At 36.0% G+C, this 20,481-nt stretch overlaps 3 protein-coding genes across 12 annotated transcripts; 1 reads left to right on the top strand and 2 right to left on the bottom strand.

Moving 5' to 3' along the window:
* Positions 1-95: 95 nt before the first annotated feature.
* On the bottom strand, positions 96-7,926 carry LOC126911927 (peptidyl-prolyl cis-trans isomerase G). 9 transcript variants are annotated; one of them, XM_050701193.1, is made up of 16 exons: positions 7,774-7,926; positions 7,525-7,686; positions 6,984-7,073; positions 5,250-5,372; positions 4,118-4,288; positions 3,900-4,030; positions 3,704-3,810; positions 3,365-3,527; positions 3,166-3,257; positions 2,973-3,093; positions 2,824-2,868; positions 2,605-2,730; positions 2,310-2,387; positions 1,969-2,103; positions 1,761-1,882; positions 96-1,642 (listed from the first exon to the last, which is right to left on the bottom strand). In XM_050701193.1, exons 2-16 carry the CDS (start codon positions 7,537-7,539, stop codon positions 273-275), a joined length of 2,889 nt encoding a protein of 962 aa, XP_050557150.1. In that variant the 5' UTR covers positions 7,540-7,686; positions 7,774-7,926; the 3' UTR covers positions 96-272. The 9 variants fall into 9 exon arrangements, with proteins under 9 accessions (XP_050557150.1, XP_050557157.1, XP_050557153.1 ...); XM_050701200.1 differs by lacking the exons at positions 7,525-7,686; positions 7,774-7,926 and adding exons at positions 4,552-4,715; positions 4,933-5,025 and having other exon boundaries at positions 6,984-6,999; XM_050701196.1 differs by lacking the exon at positions 2,824-2,868 and having other exon boundaries at positions 7,774-7,925.
* Positions 7,927-9,015: 1,089 nt separating this feature from the next.
* LOC118281765 (phosphoribosylformylglycinamidine synthase) lies at positions 9,016-18,625 on the top strand. 2 transcript variants are annotated; one of them, XM_050701191.1, is made up of 24 exons: positions 9,016-9,324; positions 9,961-10,382; positions 10,466-10,779; positions 10,865-11,001; positions 11,091-11,203; positions 11,290-11,543; positions 11,618-11,749; positions 11,830-11,958; positions 12,066-12,194; positions 12,303-12,377; positions 12,467-12,658; positions 12,737-12,910; positions 13,437-13,585; positions 13,876-14,079; positions 14,617-14,812; positions 15,084-15,213; positions 15,313-15,428; positions 15,553-15,821; positions 16,022-16,154; positions 16,388-16,489; positions 16,848-16,994; positions 17,190-17,406; positions 17,601-17,836; positions 17,963-18,625. In XM_050701191.1, exons 2-24 carry the CDS (start codon positions 10,105-10,107, stop codon positions 18,151-18,153), a joined length of 4,017 nt encoding a protein of 1,338 aa, XP_050557148.1. In that variant the 5' UTR covers positions 9,016-9,324; positions 9,961-10,104; the 3' UTR covers positions 18,154-18,625. The 2 variants fall into 2 exon arrangements, with proteins under 2 accessions (XP_050557148.1, XP_050557147.1); XM_050701190.1 differs by lacking the exon at positions 9,016-9,324 and adding an exon at positions 9,382-9,535.
* Positions 18,375-19,982, bottom strand: LOC118281773 (fas-associated death domain protein). Its single transcript, XM_035602495.2, has 2 exons — positions 19,387-19,982; positions 18,375-19,277 (listed from the first exon to the last, which is right to left on the bottom strand). Exons 1-2 carry the CDS (start codon positions 19,697-19,699, stop codon positions 18,925-18,927), a joined length of 666 nt encoding a protein of 221 aa, XP_035458388.1. The 5' UTR covers positions 19,700-19,982; the 3' UTR covers positions 18,375-18,924.
* Between the last annotated feature and the right edge of the window lie 499 nt (positions 19,983-20,481).

Below are 20,481 nucleotides of genomic sequence, written 5' to 3'. Positions count from 1 at the left end.
ATGAAATTCATGTTTCGAAATATTTGGAACAAAATACAACCCACGGTTGCAATAAAATAAGTTTCGTGTTGACAATGTTGCGAAGTAAAACAAGGTTACACAATTGAAATCTTTATTTCTAACAATGTGACATACACGTTATCTTAAAACCATACATGCTAGGTATTTCATTTTTAAAATTGTAACGTACAGTAAAATAAAGACATTTATTCTAAGCCACTGAAACTCGTTTAAAGTCAGCTTTGTAAGGGCGGTGGATGAAGAAATAAGGGCTAGTCAGACCCTGAAACACTAGTTTGCTTTTTCATTGATTTCAATGCTCTTTCACGAAGTTTCTTTTCTAAATCTTCGTTATTAACTTTACCCTCCTCCTCCTCTTCCTCGGCTTCATCACTGTCAGAAGAGTCATCCTTCTTTTTTGAAGCCTTCTTATGCTTTTTGTGTTTCTTATGCTTCTTAGAGTGTTTCTTATGTTTCTTGGCCTTCTTTGACTTCTTAGGCTCATCACTATCAGATTCCGAATCCGATTCAGACACCTTCTTCCTAGCCTTCTTTTTAGACACCTGATCGCTGTCTGACGACGATTCCTCTTTCTCACGTTTTTTGGCTTTCTTTTCAGTATCTTCGCGTGACTTAGATTTAACTTCCTCCGAATGCTTGGATTTAGTAACTTTTTCTTCTGTCTTTCTACTTTTAACACCATCTGGTGAAGCTGCACGTTCCTTAGTCGTATCTAACTTCTTCGACCGTCTAGTTTCTTTTTCAGAACTCGTATCTCGCTTAACGGGCTTTTTCTTGCTGGACTTTTCATCACTGTCAGAGCTGTCATCGCGAGAATCATCAGTGTTCTCTATTTTCTTTGACTTGCTTTGCTTGCCTTCTCCCTTTTCTGACCTTGAATGTTCAATGGTATTGTCTTTGTTACGCTTTTTCGACTTTTTATCGACATCAGATTCTTCTGGAATGTTCTTTTGCTTAGATTTCGAGCTCTTATGTTTCACTTCTTCTTCCGAACTCGATTCTGAACTAGATGAACGTGCTCTTTTCTTGCGTGATTTCTTTGCTAATTTCTTTTTAGCACTCTTTTTGCTCTTCTTCTTCCTATCATCTTCAGAATCGCTAGAAGAACTATCTTCTGAATCACTTTCACTTGACGAGCTTTCTTTCTTGGGTTTCTTCGTTTTCTTTGAAGCAGCTTTATCCTTGCGTTTAACTTTTGACTTTGCCTTGGATTTTAAAACTTCTTCACTGCTCTCACTTTCTGATTCAGATTGTTGTGTCTTGCGTTTTGCTTTCTTCACTTCTCTAGGTTTAGACTCCTCTTCATTTTGTTCCTTTGCTGATGCTTCGTCTCCAGATCTGTCAGACTTCTTGTGTTCAATTTCGTGTTTTCTTAAGAATGGAGAGGGTGTACGAGATAAGCTCTTCGAAAATTCACGCAATGGTGGAATAGCAATAATATCTTCTCTGTCTTCGTCATCAGATGAATGAGCTGGTTTGACTTGGTCATCGTTTTGTGGAATAGGTTTTTCGTTAGCAACAGAAGATTCCCTACTCGTACTAGATGCAACTCGCTCTTTAGACTGCTCCCGAGGCAATGATTTTCGCTCAGAGGACTTTTTATGTAGTTTGTCCAAGTTTTCTACAAAAAAAAGAAAAAAGAATTTTAAATTTTATAATTCATCTTATCACTACAAAGTACTTAACTAATTATAATAGATTAAGAAACCAATTTATTTAAAAAGTACTTTGATACCAACCTTTACGAGGGATGGAAACAGACTTTTCTAATCTTTCTTTGATTAGGTCGCTGGATCTGCGATCTCGCGACTTCCTGTCTCTCGACCTCCTGTCCTTGGTGCGGTCCTTGGATCTCCTATCCCTACAATAATAACATTATTAGACTCATTCTTATACAGTTGCAATTTTAAGAATAGTAAATAGAATAATACTGGATTTTGTTGTTACCTGGACCTATCTCTCGAACGCCTGTCTCTGGATCTCCTGTCCCTCGAGCGTCGATCACGAGAGCGACGGCCAGAACGACGCCGTGAACGAGACGCAGACCGCCTTCGAGATCGGGATCGCCGACGATCACGAGACCTTATTGAATATTCACAAAAAAATATATTCAATTGATTATCATAAGACTACTACAAATAAAAAAAATCAAACAAGGTCCCCAATTCATTGGAATACATTCAATATTTAAAAAAACACCAATATTACAGATGTTATTATTATTAAGCATTAAAGTATCTGGATCTAGTGTTCAATTAATGAATTGTTATTAAGTGGATAATTGTTACCTCTCTCTAGTTGCGCGCCTACGTGAACGAGAACGCGATCGCCTGCGTCTTTCCAGTGAACGACGACGTTCACGTGACCTTAAAAAAGAAGTAAAACTTAGACACAAATACAATAAATTTACATTAACTCCCACATTTCTAGAAAGCATTCCAGTGACAAGAGAAACTGATCCTTGTAGACCACAGGAAGACTACCATGTAACTTTTAGACTAAACGTATTTTATCGTGTTTAAAGTTATGGAACAATAACAAACACATATTGATATGCTGTAAATAAATGAATGTGGTGCGTACCTTTCCCGGCGCTCTCTCTCGCGGCGGCGACGTTCCCTCTCGCGCTCCCTCTCCCGCTCCCGCTCGCGCTCCCTGTCGCGGCGCTCCAATGACCGGCGGCGACTGCTGCGGCGACGAGACTTACTCCTATAGCATCAGTAATAACACATTAGTGAATATCTACTCAAAGCATGTATCTTATATTTTTTCCTAAATAACATTGAGTGCGGCTATACTCACGGTTTCGGACTCGCCGGACGAGCCGAACTCTCTCGGGCTCGCGACCTAGCCGCGTTAAGAGCTAATGAGTAAATGCTCTCAATGAATATACTAAACGGGTTTCCCCGAAAAACATTACGGACGAAGTATACAATGATTCAAAAATTTACCTTTCTCTGCGGGAACTGCGTCTAGGACTGACGCTAGTCGATGAATCGCGGTTGGACCGATATTGCCGTTTCTTGTGTGAAGACCTCTTCTTAGCACTGCCCCCTACAACAATCGTTTTATCTTTATTGATGGATAAGTGGATAAAGTAATAAAAAATATTCAAGATCAACTTAAAGCTTTCATTATACTAACGTGATGATACAGATGTGGATCGTCTTTCGCTAGATGATCGCCTGGCAGACTTGTCAGCAGGTTTTTCTTCTGATGGTTTCTCCCCAGTAGACCTGCAAACGTTTAATCGTTAAAATAAGCATTAAGAGCAGCACACCATAAATACAAATATCATATCTATAAAACCTAAGAGATAATATCAGTCAATATTATTACTTACTTGGCAGGTGACACTGATCGAGACTTATTGCCTTCATCTTCATTTTTATCTTCCTTAGCAACAGTTTCCTTCACTTCTTCCTTGGCTGAGTCAACCGAAGTGTTGTGGTTGATCTCCTCCTTTACCTCCGGCTCTTCTTTCTTCTCTGGAGATTTTCCATTTTCTGATAACAAACCACATCATTATTATCTTTAATCACTAAAGTTTGAAATAAGTTTACTTGACAGATATCAAATTTAGTTATAAAGTTGCCTTTGTAGCCTGTAGTTTGTTTCTTATTTGATTAAGTAATTCGAAATAATGTGCATTAAAAATATTCAATAATGTAATGTATATTACCTTTCGGTTCAGCTGCTTTGATGTCTTCTACATGTGAAGACTTGGACTGGCTACTCCTGTCGCGACTGCGGCGCCTCGACCGTCGCGGGCTGCCACCATTGCGATGTCTAAATAAAACATTATAAAATTAGCAAATATTTGAAGAAGACGTTTTACGAGTGTTCTTGACAAGCAATATTTAACAAACAATACTCACTTCCTATCAGAAGAACGGTCTCGTGATCTGGACCGCGAGCGCCGCCGCTCCCGGGATCTGCGACGAGACCGCGACCGTGTTCGCGACCTGCGCCGGTCCTTGTCTTTATCTTTATCCTTCTGTTGTTCTTCCTGTAGTTACAAAATTTTCAAATTATTAGTAAACATTTTTTTTTATTGTACAATGAATTCACGTAAATGAAATTGGTTGATATTTACCATTCTTTTCTTAATTTCTTCTTTCTTCTGTTGTGTGAAAGACTCTGGTATACCATTTTCGCTGGCTTGGGCGCTCAGCAGCAGTTCCCACAGCTCACCCATGAAGAGCCGCGCGTTCTTTCCATTCAAGAACCCAGTAAGGTTGATCTGCATTTTCTTGGGACAAGGGAACTAGGAGTCGAGGAAACAGGATCGGGAAAGAAAAGTTCATATATTATTAATCGTCATCAATTTTGATATTTTACACCCTATCATTTAGCCCGCTTGTTTAACTATTTTTGTTCCACTAATTGTTATCACTTTTACAAAATAAACAGGTTTAAGGAAAATAAAAATAATTGAAAAGCCGTCAAGAGCGCCGCATATTCTATATATAAAAGCAAAACAATTTCCAGCACAGAAATGACTCGGGTAAGGAAGCGTGTGGTATGTACATGTGATATTAAGTTTCATTTCATTAGTGCTGGAACCGGCTCAGCGACAGCGAAGCGCCGACAGCGAGAAGACGCAGCGTCGCACGCGGACTGCTACGAAGCTCTGCGTACGCGGCGCCGCCGGAAGGAGATGCAGCGCGGTCTTCTTTCTTCTGTCTTCATACCTGTAAGGGTTTTGCGAACACAACCACATTATGCTGAACGCAAGGCCTAGAAACGGGACTTCCATACCTCGAGTCAAATCGAATTTCTCTTAACGGCTTTAACAAATTTGTCTTCAGTACATTGACCATTTATTTAAAAGTCGCAAACTAGGGAACTCCACTGCGTTTGATGCTTTACAGTTAGCATGGTTATAGTATTTAATTTCCCCGTAAATACCGATTGAGAATGCTAAGGGCCTCCGAAAGAGCGGAGCCGGCGGCCGGCGGCGGGGTGCTGGCGGCAGCGGGCTGAGGCGGCTTCGACGGCGCACTAACCGGTGTGGACCATAAAAATATCCATACGCAATCAATATACATTTGACATCATCCTTCAATTGCAGTTTCTTTTCAACAGTCTTAGATTATAAACAAAATCCTAAAAACTATTTTAAATCTAAATAATATAATCTTAAATCCAACTGTAAAGAAACTGCAATGATTACATTTGCTTATTAATAGAAATACACATAAAAGGCGAGAAGGATAGAGACTCACCTTCTCCTCAAGCTGGTTGTTGACATAGTCAATTACTACATCATCTTCCATCTTCAAGATTTCCGTGATCTTCTGTGTGATCCATGGCTTCAGCACATCCAGCTTCACCTTGGACATGTCCACCTATAGATAATATTAATTATAATGCATGTCTACAAATCACAATTTGAGTCTTAAGTTTTAATGATTTTTTGTTTGATAGTTATAGATCAAGTAAATAATATTGAGAAATTCAGATGTTTGAAAAGTAGCACTGATGGTCAAGTGATATCTATTTAATACTAAAAAGGAGGATGCAAATCCTGGTCCCACTTCCAATAGTATGTGTGTTACATCATTGGATAGGTAATTTTGAGCTGAATAAAAGTTACTATGGTGCCAAGTTCCAAATCTTAGTCCATTCAGAGTTATTCTTCTTTAAACATGGCAGTTTTCATAGTTTTATCAGTAGCTGAGTAATGGTATTTTTGCATTATAATTACATTTATGCCTTATACACATAGTGTGGATACTAGGAAACTTTTTGTCATAAAGTAACAAAGTAACGTATTATGAAAAAAAAGATTTCCTTGACCCCAGATATCACTTGGACACTTTTTTTTTTGGTATCTGCTTATAATTACCATTCGGCTTGTAATAAGAATTATTGAAGTGTTTTTCGATTCCTAAGTTTCCTAGAATTGACACTTAATAGCACAAATGCAGTTATAATGCAAAAATAACATTACTTGGCTACTCATAAAACTACCATGTTTAATGAAGAATAACTCTGAACAGACTAAGATTTGAAACTTGGCGCCACAGTAACTTTTCTTCAGCTCAAAATTACTTATTCCATGACATAACTCACATAGCTATTTAAAGTGGGACCAGATTTCATAGAAACTCTGGCATCCTCCTTTAAACAAATATTCAGTGTCAATGTAATACAATAAATTAACAACAAACATTAATAAAATTACTTCTTACAAGGTACAGTAGAACTCCAATTATCCGAACTCCGACTATCCGAATCGCCGATTATCCGAATCACAAAAATTGTCCAAAAAAAGTCTAAGTGCGCTATTATTCTCTCCCCGCGAAGCCAGTGTTTGCGCGTCAAGTCTTGAGTTGACTTGTCTTAACTTGCCGTTGTGCCTACACTGACTTCCCCCCTCAATTTAATTCAATAAAAAAATAGTGCAATATCAAAACGTAGCTTTTATTCTCTTCAATGGCAAGTTTTTTAAAAAATCCGATTATCCGAATATTTGATTATCCGAATGGGTCCCAGTCCCCATTAATTCGGATAATTGGAGTTCTACTGTACTGCCAAAAGCTTCGCTTATGGTCCCATTGGATAAAAATGGAGCCTATGCCTTATTTTCAATCATAACCTATCCCTGTTTCATTAAATTTCATCCCAAACCCCACAGCGTTTTGACTTGATTGAGTAACAATCATACACACAAACACGTAAACTTACACATTCACAATATTAGTAAAATTTCAACTAACAATTGCAATTATTGGAAATGTGTAGGAAACATTTAAGCATTATTACTGAACATTAATCATTAGTATTGTTCCTTGTACTTGATCCACTTAAGTAGGTATAGTTTACATTTGTTATGAGAACTATTATATTAAAGTTCACATGAGAGAGCAATATAGTTAATCCTTGTATTGTAATGATCATCTTTTTAATTGACAGTGCTCTAACAGATTAAAGAAAATAACATGCATTACAATTACCTGCTGAGTTAAACAATCGCCAAACTTCATTTGCTTCATCAACTTCTTCTCCTTGTCACTGAAGCGGGTGTCCTGCTCCGTACTAGTCCCCTAATAAATTGAAACTAAATATGTTAACATCCAAGGCCAGATAACATAAATCACAGTGCCTGTTTATAAAATGGACTATGAATCTAATCAATACATTACTTAATAAAAAAAAATACCATATCTAAAGTTTTTCCAAAACTTGCAAATAGGTTGGTAAATACCACAACCTCAAAACATAAACTTCATAGAGAATATAAATTTTATTATAAATTACTAATCCAAACAATGTTTCCTGCGTAGAGGTTTACAATGAATGGGTATTGTTTCAACAATATCGATCATGTCCGCTAATTCATTCTAGGTTAATTTGAGAATTGCTTGTTTTGCCATCGACTTGTAAGATAATTAGAAGCAATTTTAACAAATATAGATCACAAGCAATCACAATATAAACACGTACTCGATTTAAATAACACATATTAATAAATAACAAAATATTCTGGATTCTTACCGTATACATCATCATTTTCGAATCTAAAGAATAAAATCAATATTTCACACGATGGAGCCTACGGCCAAGATACCACAGGCGTGAGGACGCCGAAGTCGTCCCCACTCTCAATTCTCTTTAAACACCAAACTATAACTGCCGGCAGTTCCAAAACATTGTTTTCTGAAAATAACAGAAAGTCTTTACTAACAAAACCACACAAATATCAGAAAATTAAAATAAATTTCGGAACACGAAAATGTGACTAACCGCCATATTGAATTAAAATTAAGGAATAAAGCATAGACTATCTATAGTACACAGTAGTAGACTGGAATGGAATAGAGAAAGCAGAGTACGCAAACTTAAAACTCTATGGAAATTAGAAATCTCCAAAATAGAACCATTGTGCTGCATCTGCATTGAGCACGATCTCAGAATATTATGTAGAATATCTCATTGTTAGAGTCAAAGTTAATAAAACCATTATTTAAGACTTCGCTGTGCGTCTGTATGTCACAAATAGTTAGTTGATTTTAATTAATTGGAGGGACAAAAGAGCAAATGAGTCGATTTGCTTTACAATGCAATTTTAGGTAATGCGTTTCTCGGAGATTGGCGCACAAGATCGAGAGAATGCGAATCTTTTTATCTTTAGGAAATTGAAACAAATTAATTTTGACTAAAGTTAAATGGACGAATTAACTAGGCGACAGAAGTTTTTTTTAAATGAATTTTAAGTATGTTTAACTTCCACCACGTTAACGCGGGTGCGTAACTATCAAATAAATGAAAGAAACAACCAGTATTCTCTTCTATTATGAAGCAAAAATCTTAACCAATTTCATCAATCTTGCGATATCTCACCTTTTTGCGATCGAAATTAATATCATTCATACCGATTCCAGTCGAAATAGTTAAACAGAGTCGCTATAAAAGAAGATCGCTTTGAGATCAATAACTTTATTTTTTATATTCATAATGTTTCGAGTAGAAAATGGTTCGTAATTTAGAAAAACATTATTTTCTGAAGAATATTGTTTGGTAAGTATAAGGAGTTTCAAAGTTCTTCGAAAATGTACCTAATGTTACTCGAATCGAAGCTCTTATAAAATATAGCTATCGAAGCTATATTTTAGATTTTCGAGGCTCGAAAATATTGGAAAACTGTTACAATTTTGCCTACGTGCGTGTTTATATTAATCAAGCTCTTACTCTCCCCTAGAGTTTCATTCAACATTAAAATATTATCATACCTTCCTGACTTATGCCAAAGAAAATTTTGGACTTTTAAATCCTGGAGAAAATTCCGAACATTTTGGTCATTTCGTATTAATGTCCGAAAAATTCCCGAATTGTTCTCTGTTAGAGTCTGGTCTATCTACGTTTACATGATACAGTAATAAAAAATTCAGACAGCTAAAGATTCCTCCCACATTCCTGAAAAAACTCTAAAATTTCGAACATGTCCGTAAAATTCCGCCCGTATGGCAGCCCTACTACTCTTGTATGTATGTACTCTCGCCCACATGTTTTTGACTTTTGTTTTGGAGGCATTTATTTTTTTACTTTTGGGATTTTGTTTTTTTGTACAATACTACAATACAATCACTGCAACTGCAAGGTCTTAAAATGTTACTATAATCTTGTTGAATGGTAGTAAATAATATTATTATGATAAAGTTAATTTGACCAAAATGAGGACAAGAACATGAAAGTTAATCGTATCGTAATTACTTAGAACATGAAAGAATATTCAATGAACATGTAAATTAAATGACAATAGAATATTTATGTTTAAAAGAACACTTTAATGACTAGGTAAGACAGTAAATTATTTCTTGAGAACATTTTCCAAGCCAAACTTCGAGTCAATAAAATCGCTTCACTGAATGCGAATGAGTGAATGCTTGCTTCTTATTCGTAATTGGTTGAATTGGTTCTTTATAACTTGTTTTTAAGTACACTTTGAAGCACGTGCAGTAAGCCGGGTGTTTTATACGCATACTGAAATGTAAATTGTGATATTAAGGTATCTAATTATCTAATTTGTGAACTCTTTTTGCATTTATTAGTTATCAAATTATATTAATTTTTATTCTTCAAAAGTTCTTAACCAATAATTTCTTATAAGGTCCACAAAATGTAAATGCATCAATCGTTCACATGATCAATCATTTACTGCATTATTCTTATAAGATTTTCATTAAATACCTCACTTTAATAATAGGTATTAAGATAATTATGTACATGGTAATTTAAAAAATAAACATAACTAGGTCCTGTGCTGTTTTCACATAAAAGGTTAATTTATTTACACTATTTTATTTTATTTTATTTGAAATAAATAGGTAAATAAACACTGGTATTGACCCCCAAAACTATTCCGTTCATTATAATGGAACGCTCAATAGTGGAATTGCATAAGCTAAAGTTGTTTGTCTTTATTTGTTACAGATAACATTGAATAATTGATAACAATTGAACTCTGACATTGATGTAAGATATTTACCACCAACAAGTGGCAACGTCTGTGAACTTCATTCTACAATCATTCTTAATTTGGATATTGTTCTGTGTGTACTGTAAATTGAATTCAACATGTGTATATTAAGGTTCTTTTCATCAGAAGCCTTTAGTGCTCATAAAACTAAGGAGATCCTTGAGAAGTTACAACAAGTTGATGCGGACATAACACAGTTGTCCACAGAACTCTGTTACCATGTGGAACTGCGTGAAGGCTGTGACTATCTCAACATTAATCAGATTAAAGTGTTGAAGTGGCTGCTCAGCTCACCACTACAGCCTCAGGCTTTGAGAAATGAAACGGTATACAAAAATCTTCAGGGCAATCAAATTGTCATCGAGATTGGACCAAGGTAAGTCTTTCAAATTGTATTACACAGAGGAAAAAGCTTCAAAATATAGAATTTCTTAGTGTAAAGTAAATGTAATTTTCCAGGTTTAATTTCTCAACAGCTGATTCAAGTAACTCTGTACAAATATGTGAAAGTGTTGGTTTGCGTGATGTCATTCGCCTGGAGGTTTCAACTAGATACTTGATTTCTTTTGGAAAGGCTAAATCTGTGTCTGAGAAATTACATGAGGCATTGGCAGCTCCCCTGCATGATAGAATGACACAATGCATTTACACAAAAGACAATCTCCCAAGAACTAGCTTCAATGAAGGTTTACCAAAAGATTTAGAACCTTGGTTTGTGGTACCACTCCAGAAAGAAGGAAGATCAGCTATGGAAAAAGTCAATCAGAAGTTAGGTGAGTGTCACAAAGTGCTTGTCATGTTTTTAATTACTAAATGTATGACAAATTGCTTTATAAATAAGGTTCTTTTTTGCTATAGGTTTGGCATTTGATTCTTGGGACATGGACTTCTATATGGACATGTTTGTTAACAAGTTGAAGCGTGATCCAACAAGCGTTGAGTTATTTGACCTTGCTCAGAGTAATAGTGAACATTCTCGTCATTGGTTTTTCAAGGTAAATTTTATTGAAGTTCCGTATCACATTATTGATTCTAAATGAAATGTAGAATAGCATTTCATCAAATTTAATCAAATTTTTTACAGGGGAAGTTATTATTAGATGGTCATGAAATAAATGAGTCTCTTATAGACATGGTGGCTTCAACTCAGAAAACATCAAACAACAACAATGTTATTAAATTTGGAGACAATAGCAGGTTTGTTTTGATTTCATTATTATTTTCCTATTTTCTATTAAGCTTGTTTATCTTAAAATATTACTTATTGTGTAAAATTATTACAGTGCCATCAAAGGTTTCAAACACTCAAAACTAAGGCCAACAAATGTGAGAAATCCATCCCAAGTGATGAAGGAGGTGACAGAGTCGGATATTATATTTACGGCTGAGACTCATAACATGCCAACAGCTGTGGCACCGTTTAGTGGAGCCACTACTGGCACTGGTGGACGCATCAGGGATGTACAGGGCGTGGGACGGGGAGGTCATACTGTGGCTGGCACTGCGGGATACAGTGTAGGCAACCTACATGTACCTGGTAAGTGTACAGATAATAGTTAATTTAGCTTAATAATTTTTATAAAGAACTTACTACTGTTTCTTTTTTTGCAGGCTATGACCTACCTTGGGAAGAGAAAGGTTGGGAGTACCCTAACAACTTTGCAAGTCCCCTACAGATAATCATTGATGCTAGTAATGGTGCATCTGACTATGGTAACAAGTTTGGAGAGCCATTGATTTCAGGTAAGAATTAAATCATGTGAATAATATAGGTCCTTCTAAGTTTGATGTGCTTACATAGTATATTATTATTTACATTGCAGGATTTGTACAATCATATGGTTTGAAAAATGGAGACAATGTGAGAGAAGAATTTGTGAAGCCAATTATGTTCAGCGGTGGTATTGGATACATGCCACACAATATGATCAAGAAGAATAAACCAGGAAAAGGTTTGATACTTTTTCTAACTCTCCCATTCATAATATTATGTCCCTTAGAACAGTTGTTTTCTTCTGAGGATGCAGTGCAACATTTATTTATGATGATTACCTTGCAGGTATGATGTTGGTAAAGGTCGGCGGCCCAGTTTACCGCATCGGCGTCGGCGGTGGCGCTGCATCCTCTGTCGCTGTCCAGGGTGGAGACTCACGTGATCACGCTCTCGACTTCGGAGCAGTGCAGAGAGGTGAGAAACTATTTAATTAAGCCTTAACCTCTTTCCTAAAAGAATTCATACAATAACAATGGTATTTCTAGCTTTTCCAATATATTCTGACTGGAATCTTTTTTGCAGGTGATGCCGAAATGGGAAACCGTCTCAATAGAGTAGTCCGTGGATGCTTAGAGGCTGAAATAAACCCTGTTGAGTGTTAGTATTACAAACTGATTTAAATACAAATTTACACAATTACGAACCTTATAGATTTATAATACTCACTAATTTTATGTGCTTTACAGCCATTCATGACCAAGGAGCCGGTGGTAATGGTAATGTGCTCAAAGAATTGGTAGAACCAGAAGGTGCAGTGGTTTACACTAAAGAGTTCCAGTTGGGAGATCCTACTATAACTACACTTGAGCTATGGGGCGCTGAGTACCAAGAAAATGACGCTTTGCTTTGTTCTAAAGAAAACAGAGAGATTCTTGAAGGTAAATATGGGTTGCTTAGTAACAAATTTTGCTTTTTGACTTAAATAATCATTAAATCTCATAATGTTTCTTTTCTAGATATCTGTCGCCGTGAAAGATGTCCGGTATCCTTTGTGGGAGAAGTCACGGGAGACGGTTATATGAGCCTTGTAGAGGATTCATACACAGATAAATACTTGGACAGAAATGAAAGGCTGAAGCCTGACATCAAGTCAAAGATGCCATATGATCTGCACTTAGAAGCTGTGTTAGGTATGTTATAATAGAATCTATTTAAGTATAATTTTATAATAATAAATTGGATCTAAGAACATGTTTATCATCCACTTGAAGTATGTAGGTATGTCATCATAAGCTCTATTTGTTTTTTCATAGATTGTTCTGCTAAATAAGACGCGTTAAGTCATTTAATGTTTGCGTGTGTTTCACTTTTGCGTCATACATCATTATTATATTTAAATCTCTCTATTATAGTATAGCAACATACAACATATAGATCGCGTTTACTGACCGGTATCAATACCGATAAGAGCGTCAAATTAAGCATATTTACGTCAAAGGAGTAAATACATAATTAACAATTTTTACGCACGAACGGTCACCGATAAATGTTTATTTTTTTAAATTACTTTAAATACTCTGTTGTATGGATATGGAATTTGTTATGACGTCACTTCTTTTTTCTTTGTTAGCGTTTGCTTGGCAATCGTTCTTTCAACTACACACTTCATCAACAAGGTAGTAATTAATAAATGATGTCTAATGTTTATCTAACCAGGTAACATGCCAAGAAAGACCTTCGATCTGGTGACTGAGAAGAGAACAAAGCTGCCCCTGACTTTGCCAGAAAATGTAACTGTCCATGATGCCCTGAACCGGGTGCTGAGACTAGTTAATGTTGCTAGTAAGAGATACTTGACCAATAAGGTGAGTTATTGAAATATCTTTCCAATCATAATATTGTTTCTCCACTATTTCCATAAAAAATCACAATCTTGTCTGAACTCTTCTTTTAATGGGTTGTATCTTTGTGAATCTGCATTCAATAAATAGCCAAACAAAATGACACATATAATTAGTCTTTTGTATCTACATAATAAGAATGCCAAGAGAGAAATCTTCACAGAAAGTTTTATTTAGCGAAAATATCCCTAACTAAAATAATCATAAGGTCGGTGACCTTTCCTATTGATTATAAATTGATGTTTCATTGCCAGGTCGATCGTTGCGTCACCGGACTGATAGCTCAACAGCAATGCGTTGGTCCATTACATACTCCCTTGGCCGACTGTGCGATTATCGCCTTGTCTTACTACGACCTCGTTGGGTCGGCCACTTCCATTGGTACTCAGAATATCAAGGGACTCTTGGATCCTGCCGCTGGAGCTCGCATGTCGCTTGGTGAAGCTCTTACTAACTTGGTAAGTTTAACTTTTATTGCTGTAGATTATAGCATGTTAAGGTGTTACTCTACATAATATAACTCAAGTACAGTTACTTGTAAAGGAAGAAAAAACTACAAATAGAATACATAGTATTATTTTTAAAGGGATTTATCCTATTCCACTAATATTATAAATGTGAAAGTTTGTGGGGATGTATTATACATAATTATGTTTATTGCGCTTTCACGCTAAAACTACCGAATACATTTGAATGTAATTTTCTATACAGATAGGTTGTTGTCTGGAATAACATACAGGGTGTAAGCGGAACGCTCCCGAAAAACGCCACAAATTGTTTATGTTTTTATAATTTTAATCGTTTTTGTGTTTGTATTATTCATGCTATATTAACATTCAGCATTAGATTACAACTATTATTACTTAAAATAAACATTGAATTCTTTATTTTTTTAAATAATACACGTTTTTTACCATCACCTGTTTGCGACGTTTGGGAGCGTTCCGCTTACACCCTGTATAGGGGCAACAAAAGTAATATGAATAACGTTATAGGTGTTTGCGGGTATAAGTGAGTTGGAAGATGTGAAGTGTTCGGGTAACTGGATGTGGGCGGGTAAGACGGGCGCGGAGGGTGGCGCCCTCGTGCGGGCGTGTCGCGCCGTCTGCGACGCCATGGCCAGTGTCGGGGTCGCGGTCGACGGAGGAAAGGATTCCCTCTCTATGTGCGCACAAGTTGCTGGAGAGAAAGGTGAGTAACACTTTGTAATTTTTCCAATAGACAACATTCTACTCATGTGTCCCACAATACGTCTACTATTCATGAAGGAGTAGCAACGGTGTAGGTAACTATTTTATACACTCATTTTCGCTACGATTCTCAAACAAAATTTATTGCCATAAGCGGTAATCGTACCAAACCTCAATGGCTTTATTTGTAAATTTGTGACCTCACATACCTACTTAGCCACTTATGTTGTGTTCGGCGTAATATGAAATGAACCACTACGTGTATTTTACAGTGAAATCGCCCGGTACCCTGGTAGTGTCAACGTATGCGCCGTGCCCAGATATCACTGTGAAGATCGAGCCTGCTCTGTTGGAAGAAGGTTCAGCACTTATCTATGTGCCAGTCAACCCTGGAAAATACAGGTTTGTTAACACCAAGCACATAAAGCCAATCTAATTTGTATCTTAATATGTAAATCGTTTTGTTGATTTTACTAATAAAATATAAAAATATATTTGTAGACTCGGTGGATCAGCGCTGGCGCAATGTTACAAGCAACTTGGTGACAACCCACCGGACCTTGATGAGCCTACTGTGCTCAAATCTATGTTCAAAGTAACACAGCGCTTATTGAAAGGTAAGGTTACTACAAAACAATCTTTATATGTTAAAAAAATAAGGCGTGAACTAAATGAATGGCTTGAACTATAATGCCACTTTCCAATTTCAGATATAGAATGATTTAAATTTTCTTTTTGCAGAGGGCAAGCTGTTGTCTGGTCACGATGTCAGCGAAGGAGGTTTTATTACCACAGCTATAGAAATGGGCATTGGTGGCATTCGCGGCATGAACTTGGATATCCAAGTGCCGGCCAATGTATCGGAAATTGAAGCACTCTTCAATGAAGAGCTAGGAATCATTTTGGAAGTTAGAAGTGCAAACGTAGCCTATGTACTTAACGAATATAAGAAGAGTTATGTGTTCGCTAAACAAGTCGGTACTACTGGAAAATACGGAATGAATTCTGAGGTAATTTATAAAAAACTTTAAGTAGTGCATAGTAGGCTTTGGGCAATGTTTATTCAAACAAATGAGCCATTACTGAGTAAACAAACTTGACGGCCGTTTGTAATGTTTAATTATATACTTATTGTCCTCGTATTGGATAATATAATGCTTCGTTTTTTGATATATCAAAATAAGTATTATAAGATGTTCCTTGTTTCCAGGTCTCTATCAAGGTGAACGGTAAAACGGTCCTCGCAACAAAGTTGATAGATGTGTACAGGATGTGGGAAGAAACTAGTTATCAACTGGAATGTTTGCAAGCGAACACTGAGTGCGTCCGTCAGGAATGGCAAGGTAATAATTTCACAGTAGAACTATTTAAATTATTTGCGGGTTTAATTTTAATTTTGAATTCATGATGGCGCACGACACCCTTATTGGGCTTGGTTGGATTGCAGCAAGGATTGAAGGTAACTTCAATTCAAATCAGCGTGTTCCACGAATGTTGTTTTTTGTTGTGTTTGTGAGCTAGTGTCTTTACCGCGATACAGAAAATAATATTAAGAAAAATGTGTTTTGTTTTACAGGCCTTGAGAAGAGGAAGGGTGTGACATACAACGTTACATTCGATCCTTCTGCAGCTGTTGTGAAGACGAAATCTGTTAAAGTAGCTGTGCTGCGTGAGGAAGGTACAGTACTTAACACCTTCATTGCCAACAAAAAATTGTTAAAGGCTATTCCTCCACTAGTGTCGTCAACGTTGTTCGACATGGCGTCTAAGGTGTTAAAAACCAAAACGAACGTAGAAAACATATTTTAATCGGGATTCTTGAACAAATTCTTCAGTAGGTATTTTAACATCGAAACAAATATTTTGTTGGAAACATGACATATAAAAAAAGAAAAAGAAGTAAAATGGTCTTATTTATTGGAATTCTTAGAAGTTATTGGTGTAGTCTTATGGGCAGCAATGCACGTCTTGTGGCTGATTATAATGACGAAGATGATGAAACAACAAATATTTAATTTTCTTGTAATGTATTTTAGGAACAAACGGTGACAGGGAGATGATAGCTTCCCTAATGATGGCGAACTTCGATGTTTTCGACGTCACAATGAGCGACCTTCAGAACAAGAAGATCACTTTGGACGCATTCCAAGGCTTGGTGTTCCCTGGTGGTTTCAGTTATGCAGGTAACATTTACCTACTCATTGCACATTAATTTTATTGTATACAATATTTTGTAAATATCAAAAGTAGACCTAATAATCTTGAGACCTGATAATGTTTTAAAAAGAGTACTTACTGGTGATTTTTCTTCCTCACAATGATTTAGAACTTTGTTGAAGAAGTGTAGATTGGGAAAATTGTTTCTGCTTGTTTTACAGACACACTGGGATCTGCAAAGGGATGGGCAGCAGGTATTCTGTTCTCAGAATCCCTGAGCTCTCAGTTCTCTCACTTCAAGAACAGAAACGACACATTCTCATTGGGAGTGTGCAATGGATGCCAGCTAATGGGACTACTTGGTTGGGTAGACCCAGAGTCCACAGAAAAGAGTGCTAGCAAAACACAAGTCTTCCTTGACCACAACACTTCAGAAAGGTATGGTACATTAATTTAGCTGTATTACCTATCATATTTGTATTTTTATGCAGAAATAACTTTAAATAGTCCCTTACTAACAGATGTTCCAATACTCTGGTTCAGGGTTAAGGCTGTCAACTTTTACGACCTATTTATTAATTTGCTATTCCTCAATAGGTTTCAAATTGTTAAGCATTGTTCTTTTATTCCAGATTCGAATGTCGCTGGAGTGCAGTCAAGATTACTGAAGATAAGTCTGACGTCTGGTTCCGTGGAATGGGCGGCAGTGTGCTAGGAGTGTGGGTGGCTCACGGCGAGGGTCGGTTCACCGTTTCCGAACCACGACTGCTAGACAAGCTACAGGACAACGGACAAATCGCCATGCAATACGTAGATGACGACGGCGAGCCTACTGAAGTATACCCCATGAATCCTAATGGCAGCCCAGGTTATTATTGTTTATTTATTTTGCTGCCCAAAGCGTGTTACCGCATCTACGTACAGCAATATTAAGATACCATTTTTTTTTTCAAGGAATTTTGAATTTTTTTACTTAAATATTTTTGGTTGACAGTGGGTATTGCTGGAGTGAGGTCCCGCGACGGGCGCCACGTGGCCATGATGCCGCACCCCGAGCGCTGCGTGCTGCGCTGGCAGTGCAGCGTGTCGGCCGCGGCGCCGGCCGGGGCCGCTGACTCGACGAGCCAAGCCTCGCCCTGGGCGCGACTCTTCCAAAACGCCTATTCATGGGCATCACACCAATAGAACTTATACAAACCTCATCTTGCTTATTTATAGTGTGATTAAATAAATATTATGCAGCTGCTGCTGCAGTGTTGATACAATTGATTTTGTCATACATCTTCTTTATTAAGAGTATTTTTATAGCATTCCTATTTTCCTCGAATATTGTTAAGTTTGTTAAGAGAAACTAGTTATGTAAGTGTTTATATTGCAATATATTTGCTGAAATAAAACCCAATAAATGTCTTCCAAATTACATTCCATGTATTAATCAACTAAGTATATATGTTGCTATGGATGTTAAAGTACTATTTTTATACAATTTTACTAAATATTTAAAATTATGGTTGAAATCAAATTTCTAAACCTTATTTTTAAGTACAAATATTTTTATATTCAATATGCTATTTCATTATTATGTACCTACCTATACAATGTTTTTGTTAGGAGTTCATAAAGTGCTTTGTTACACTGAATAAACTTATTTTCAAAATATAATCTTTTATTTCACAAAATGATGATAACTTATTATTTGATAATTATGTATTTGTCACTTTATATAGTTCTCAACTGTGCTAGTAGCTAAATGGCATAAACTGTATACATAGTTATATGGGAATGAAACAAGTTAAGTGTACAAGCAATGTAAAGATGTTGTAGTAGGTCATTCATGGGGATCTTATATGACTAATAATTCAAATATCCAAGACCCTTAACATTGACTTTTCTATTTTATTATTATTTAACTTACATTTATGCCATAAAGAGAGACAGAAACAATTAAATTGTTTGTCAAATATTCATTGCCATGATATTCTGAATAGATCTCACTAGATCCTTTCTACGGCTTTTTTCTAATGCCTCACATAGAATGAAAAACCATCTTTGTGGATCAGCTTTAGAATCATATTCTTTCAGTAGTTTTGTAGCCTTCACATGAAGAGTTTGGTTTTGAAAATCAATTTCGTCAATCACCCATTCTCGTATTTGCAAATTCCTGGCAAGATCACGCCAGAAACTACCAATTTCTTGAGTAATTGTATCAAAAATTCTCTGTTTCTTTCTTTCACTCATATTTGATAATGGACTGGTACTAATATAGCTGTCTTCAGATTCTTTTTTCTTGAGATCTTGTGGTTTCGCAACTGTAAATAATAAATACTTATTAGAAATATTTGTGAGATGTACTGTGTAAATAAGGAAAATAGTGTTAGTCATTATATAAGTGAATAAGTGTCCATAAGGGACACTCACCATAATAGTTTACATATTCCCTGGGAACATGTTCTTTTTCATAGTCTGCTATTTTCTTTAGCACATCGTTAGAGTTTGGAAGTTTCATTGCAATATTCTTCAGACATTCTACATTATCTTCAGACAATACGTCTCGTATTTCTAAAATTTTCAATAGCTGATTTATGTTGTTAATTTGTTCAAACTTCCTCACAGAATTAATAGAATCCCTAAAAAATTCTTTCATTGAACTTATTATTTCACTGTGTCTTTCATTTGTTCCCACTGAGAAGATTATGTATTGTTTTAATTGAGCATATTCTGATAGTGTCATTTTTTATACTTTTTCACAACGCACTGCTAGGAACTTAATAAATTGATGATTAATTTAACACCTTGAAACTAAGATCACTCAGTACAGTAATATACTTTTCTTTGTAAGCAAATATTACGTTCTTGTTGCAGAATAAAATGAACTTGGCAACAAGTTGGAGTTGGCACTTTGTAAACTCTTGTTATTTAATTTTACTTTATCAAAAACTTTTGTAAAATAATCTATAGTCGAGACAAACGTCAACTCAATTTGACTGATTCACACAAATCACACACAGGAAACATTGTCACAATGACATTGTTTTTCCAATTTACGAATGACTAATTTAAACAGTCACGTTAAAGAATAAAAATAAATGTGAATAATAATCGTAAAAAGTTTTTTCTGTTTTTAACTTTTGTGATAGAATAGTTTTAAAGTATTATTACATTGTAACATTTTGTTATCAATGAAATTCTTTGGAATTTTGTTGAGGTGTTTTTACTTTTTATACTTACGTGAAAAGAAACGTACTGTAATTTACGGAAGGGGATTCCCTTTTTTGCTATAACTCCAAAATAACTCGGAACTCCCTATGCAATGTAAACACAAGCTTGCAACTTTCATTCTTGGAAACATTGTACCTACCTGCCGTACGTAACTTGATATAGGTAGAACCTAACAAAATAATTATGTAGGTAGATCTAATTTTAATTATGGAGCTACCAATAAAAGAGGATAAAACTTCTACTATTAATAGATAGTTTTAACTCAATGGCTACCAACGTATTTGTTACTGTAAA

This window comes from Spodoptera frugiperda, chromosome 20, assembly GCF_023101765.2.
Source record: "Spodoptera frugiperda isolate SF20-4 chromosome 20, AGI-APGP_CSIRO_Sfru_2.0, whole genome shotgun sequence".
In the NCBI taxonomy this organism is placed as follows: Eukaryota; Metazoa; Arthropoda; class Insecta; order Lepidoptera; family Noctuidae; genus Spodoptera; species Spodoptera frugiperda.
The sequence above is the reverse complement of the archived record's forward strand: the minus strand, read 5'-3'. Positions and strand labels throughout refer to the sequence as shown.